Source organism: Zootoca vivipara, chromosome 3 (assembly GCF_965207765.1).
Source record: "Zootoca vivipara chromosome 3, rZooViv2.hap1.1, whole genome shotgun sequence".
Taxonomy (NCBI): Eukaryota; Metazoa; Chordata; class Lepidosauria; order Squamata; family Lacertidae; genus Zootoca; species Zootoca vivipara.
The window spans coordinates 17,234,381-17,239,242 of NC_142586.1; the positions used below are offsets into that span (position 1 = coordinate 17,234,381).

At 49.7% G+C, this 4,862-nt stretch overlaps 1 protein-coding gene across 1 annotated transcript; it reads left to right on the forward strand.

Annotated features, from left to right (window-relative positions):
• Positions 1–404: 404 nt before the first annotated feature.
• On the forward strand, positions 405–3,206 carry RHOB (ras homolog family member B). Its single transcript, XM_035109991.3, has one exon. The coding sequence runs from the start codon at positions 913–915 to the stop codon at positions 1,501–1,503; it is 591 nt and encodes a 196-aa protein (XP_034965882.1). The 5' UTR covers positions 405–912; the 3' UTR covers positions 1,504–3,206.
• The last annotated feature ends 1,656 nt before the right edge of the window (positions 3,207–4,862 follow it).

The following is a 4,862-nucleotide window of genomic DNA, read 5'->3' on the forward strand; positions in this document are numbered from 1 at the left end:
TTCATTGCTGCATCAGTGGGGCAAAAATGTCTTTACCGTGGAGAAAAGTTGGAAGAAAACTCTCCAGCCCTACGGAGAGCTCGTCGGAAATGGGAGCGCTTGCTACGGGACGGGTGAGGTTAGAAACACAAAGGTGGAAGCAGTCTCCGCTTCTAGCTTTGCCGGATCCCTCCCCATCCTGCAAAAACCCCTCCTTGCAAATCTCAGCGCCTCACTCCAGAGCAGAAAGGGCTCCGCCCTCTTCCCATTGTTGGCTGTCAATCATCGGCACTTGGCTCCGCCCAAGCGCCTGCAGTCCCCGCCGCCAATCGCGGGCTTCCAGGGAAAGGATGATCTCACCCTCTCTATCGCCATTGGCCAGCTATATTAAGAAAGTAGCCGGCGCCTTTAAATACCACAGCCCGAGTTGCCGCGGCGCTATGGAATAAAGTGGACGGGAGGAGTTGTTAGTTGGAAGGCGCAGAGGGCGAGGCGCGCGTCGTTGTTGTAGAACAGATCGCGGCCCGGAGGCTCGGCAAAGCAAAGCTGCTTCGGATTCTTTCCTGGTTGGGTTTGCCTGCCTCCATTGATCCCTTTCTCCGGAGCCGTCGGGCAACAGGCGGCGACGAAAAGGGCCGCCGGTCCAGATTTGGAGCGGAAAAGAGCAGCTCGACGGCGCGTCGGAAGAAGCCGATCGAGGAGAGCCGCCTCTAGACCTGCCCCGCCTGGACGTGGCGAAGTGGGCGGTTCCCGCGGCAAGGCCGGAGCCCACAGGCGAGACTCTCCCGGACCCGTCGACCTCTCTTCCGGCGTCGGTTCGCGACGGTGCCTTGCACAAGGCGCGAGCAGACGGCTGCTGCCGATCGCGGGGAAGGGGTCGCCGCGGTTTCCCTGCTGGAGCAGTATAACCGCGCGGGCTTGGCGCAGCTAGCCATGGCGGCGATCCGCAAGAAGCTGGTGGTGGTGGGCGACGGCGCGTGCGGCAAGACGTGCCTGCTGATCGTCTTCAGCAAGGACGAGTTCCCCGAGGTGTACGTGCCCACCGTCTTCGAGAACTACGTGGCCGACATCGAGGTGGACGGCAAGCAGGTGGAGCTGGCGCTGTGGGACACGGCCGGCCAAGAAGACTACGACCGCCTGCGCCCTCTCTCGTACCCGGACACGGACGTTATCCTTATGTGCTTCTCTGTTGACAGCCCCGACTCCCTGGAGAACATCCCGGAGAAGTGGGTGCCCGAGGTGAAGCACTTCTGCCCCAACGTACCCATCATCCTGGTGGCCAACAAGAAGGACCTGCGCAACGACGAGCACGTGCGCAACGAGCTGGCGCGCATGAAGCAGGAGCCCGTGCGCATCGACGACGGCCGCGCCATGGCCATCCGCATCCAAGCCTACGATTACCTCGAGTGCTCGGCCAAGACCAAGGAAGGCGTGCGGGAGGTTTTCGAGACGGCCACGCGAGCCGCCTTACAGAAGCGCTACGGCACCCAGAACGGCTGCATCAATTGCTGCAAGGTGCTATAATGGCGCGCAAAAAGGCGCAAAGAGGGGGCAGTTTTCTGGAGGGACGCGCTGGAAAGCCGAGAGCCGCGCGCCGGACAAACCCGGGGGAGAGATGGGTGGGTGCCGTCGGAATGCATGCTTCTAGAGGGGGCGCGGGAGCATGTGTGAACCCCCCACGGGAAACGGGGAGGCCTTGGTCATCATCGCAGAGGGCGGACCCCTCGCCAAGGCATCCCCCTGTTTGCTGACACTGAGAGGCAACGACTCTCCCCGCCGTCCAAAAGGGCTACTGTGAGACTTGAATGTACCGGGCTCCTTCCTTTCTTTCTTTCCTTGCTGGGGAGGGCTGCAAACCCATCGCCAAGCCAAATATGGGAATCCATTTCTCGAGCCATTGTGATGGAGGCTATAGTAAGACTATCGAGGTGTCTCCCCACCCAGGACTGAACGGATACACATAACTCTACAAAGAGACATTTTGCTGGACAGATTTTTTCTCTCTCCTCTCTCCCACCCCCAATATCTCCTGCTGTGAATTCGTATTTTTCCTTGAGGCTTTGAAAAGGGGAGGAGGGTGGTGGTTTTCCAAGGGGAGGGATCTCTGCTGTGTGTACATATAAAATATTCTCTCGTTTAAACCGGAATACTGAAAAAGTGTGACTTATTATTTAACACTGGACTGGGCCGCAGTCTCTCTGGAGACTTGTTATATTTCAGTTTTGGGAAATTGTGGCCTATTCTCTAGCCTGCCTCTGTTCCCTCAGTGTTTGTTCTTGTGATGGTTTTTTAAGAAAGGAGTTTGGAGGTATGGAGAGGGCAGTAGAATGAGTTTGGGGGTGGAGCAGGGGAAGAGGTAAATGGGTTGAAAATTTTCATAAGCCTGGTGCCTCCTCTCCCTCTTGCTTCCCATCCCCTCCCCTTACTTTTTGAGTCAGCAAATGCTTCCCTGTGGTTTATTTAAATAAATTATCTTCCTTTGCCAAAAAAAGAAGAAAAAAAGAACCTACTTTGCACAAACCAGGATGTTTTTGTTTGTTTTTTTAATTTTAATTTTGGACACTTTATGCACTTGCTGATCTTCCATCTGAACAGGGTAGCATTGCAAAACACCCTCTTGGAACCTCAAACCTCATTCTGAGCACAAATCAACTAAGCACTTTCCAGCAAAACACTTTGAAAACACCCTTGGTGATGTCATGATTTAAGCACCTAAATCACTTTCACCAGTTGATGATCAAGAGGGGACTTGAAAATGTTCAATTTCGGCTCCATTGTGCCAACTTTGTTTTCTGTGTTACTGATTTACAAAGAAGTAAAACCACTGTAACTTCCTTTTGGTTGCCTTGAAAAAACAATTGTGACATTTACTTGTCTTTTTAAAAGGATTTTTTTTAAAAAAATATATATAGTAGGCCTACTAAGTGCACTCTTTTGGGCTCATCAAAATAGCAGTACACTTTTTTTCACAGGGCAACTTACAGGGCCTGTGTGAGAATAATCTGTACTTCTGTTTCGGAGAACACATTTAGTTTTCCCTTCCCCTTTACAATTTTTTTTTTTACAGTGGTACTAAAGACTCTTAAAAAAAAACCCCACACACTACTAAATCAACCTGGTTAAAAAGAGAAAACCTCTGTAGTTTACATTAAAATTATATAAGCTGTGTATGCAGGTGGTTTTTTTTAATGTAAAGTATTAAAAAATTCTATGACTACACTAACAAATGTTCTTTGCACTTTTTTGAGGTGTAACGAATCCTGGTCCTGGATTTTAAAAAGCATTATAAGGCTTAAAAAGTGAAGCTGAATAGTGGGGCATGGTCACCCTTAGAAGAAGCATTTATTCTCTTGGACAGATTGAAATGCTGTGCAATGAATTGTTTGAAATCCCATTGACTTTGTGGATTTAAACAGCCGAAATGCATGCAGGGTTGCAGTTTTGTGGCTGTCCTAAGCTTATGATTATCTTGCACTAAAGGAGAGTTTTCTTTTATGGGAGGAGGAGAAAGCTGCTTTCTTTCTTTTAAAAAAAAGAGTATTTGAGGCTGATCTCTAGTTCCATAACAAGCAGCTCAAAAGCATAAAAAGCCTTTGTCCTTCTGGGATGAAGCTAGTCCCTCTTTTTCTTCCGGGTCCTAAAGCCTGTTGACTTTTGTTTACATGCCCTAAATGGTAATTTAAAGTGCTATGGGAGCTGCAGATATTGATGAGATCAGGACTGAGTCTGATATGGGCCTCTTGCCAAGCTGGCAAAATTCTTGTTCTGACAAAGATTTACGAGTTTTGACATGACCCGCTTTGCTGTTGTGCATATGTTCCCGGCGACTTGAGCTTAACTGAAAGTAGTGTGTGAATGGGAGCTTCACTGGCGTGGGCTTTTGCTGCACTTTGCCCTCCCCGTGGAGAAAACAAAAATCCCAGGCAACGCTGGCATAACCTGCTGATTTATCTTGATTTACAATACTAGTGGGAAGAAGCAAATCAAGAAGATGCCGTCTCACTAGAGCAAATCCCTGGAAATGGTTTTCCAAATTGTTGCTGTTTTTAAACAAATTGAACCCAAATGATTTCATCTGAATTCATCCCGCTTGTATCAATGCAAGTCGCTTGCAAATTCTTCCTGTAGGTTCCAGGTGGCTAACCCCAGTTTGGGAGCCTGGTCCCTGGTCTGGCTGAGCAATTTTTTCTGACTTCCAATGCCCCACCAATTTCGGTGGCGGGGCAGGGGGAAAATTGGCCCAGCAGTGAGGGGCAGAACCCAACACCCTAATGAGGATGCAAATTGCCCTGTCCCCAGCCATCACATCAAGTTGTTGTTTAGTGGTGTCCGACTCTTCGTGACCCCATGGACCAGAGCACGTCAGGCACTCCTGTCTTCCACTGCCTCCTGGAGTTTTGTCAAATTCATGTCCGTAGCTTCGAGAACACTGTCCAACCATCTCGTCCTCTGTCATCCCCTTCTCCTAGTGCCCTCAATCTTTCCTAGCATCAGGGTCTTTTCCAGGGAGTCTTCTCTTCTCATGAGGTGGCCCAAAGTATTGGAGCCTCAGCTTCAGGATCTGTCCTTCCAGTAAGCACTCAGAGCTGATTTCCTTCAGAATGGATAGGTTTGATCTTCTTGCAGTCCATGGGACTCTCATCAAGTAACCCACACCAACTGAGGGAAGGGTCATAAGAGAGTGTGGGGTACTCACACCCAAGTGGCATGTGGGTCCCTGAAGGTTGGTCAAGGCTGCCTGAAGTTCTCAGATCCTACTCCCCCCCTTTCAAAAAACGTTAACAACCCTTTGTTTTAGGCACAGAACCGTCTTGCAATATTGATAATGTACATGGAAGTTTGATTTTACAGAGCTGCTAAAACAAGGTCCATTCTGTGTGATC

Coding starts and splice junctions, on each gene's coding strand:
- RHOB (XM_035109991.3), top strand. CDS start 913: ATGGCGGCGATCCGCAAGAAGCTGGTGGTGGTGGGCGACGGCGCGTGC.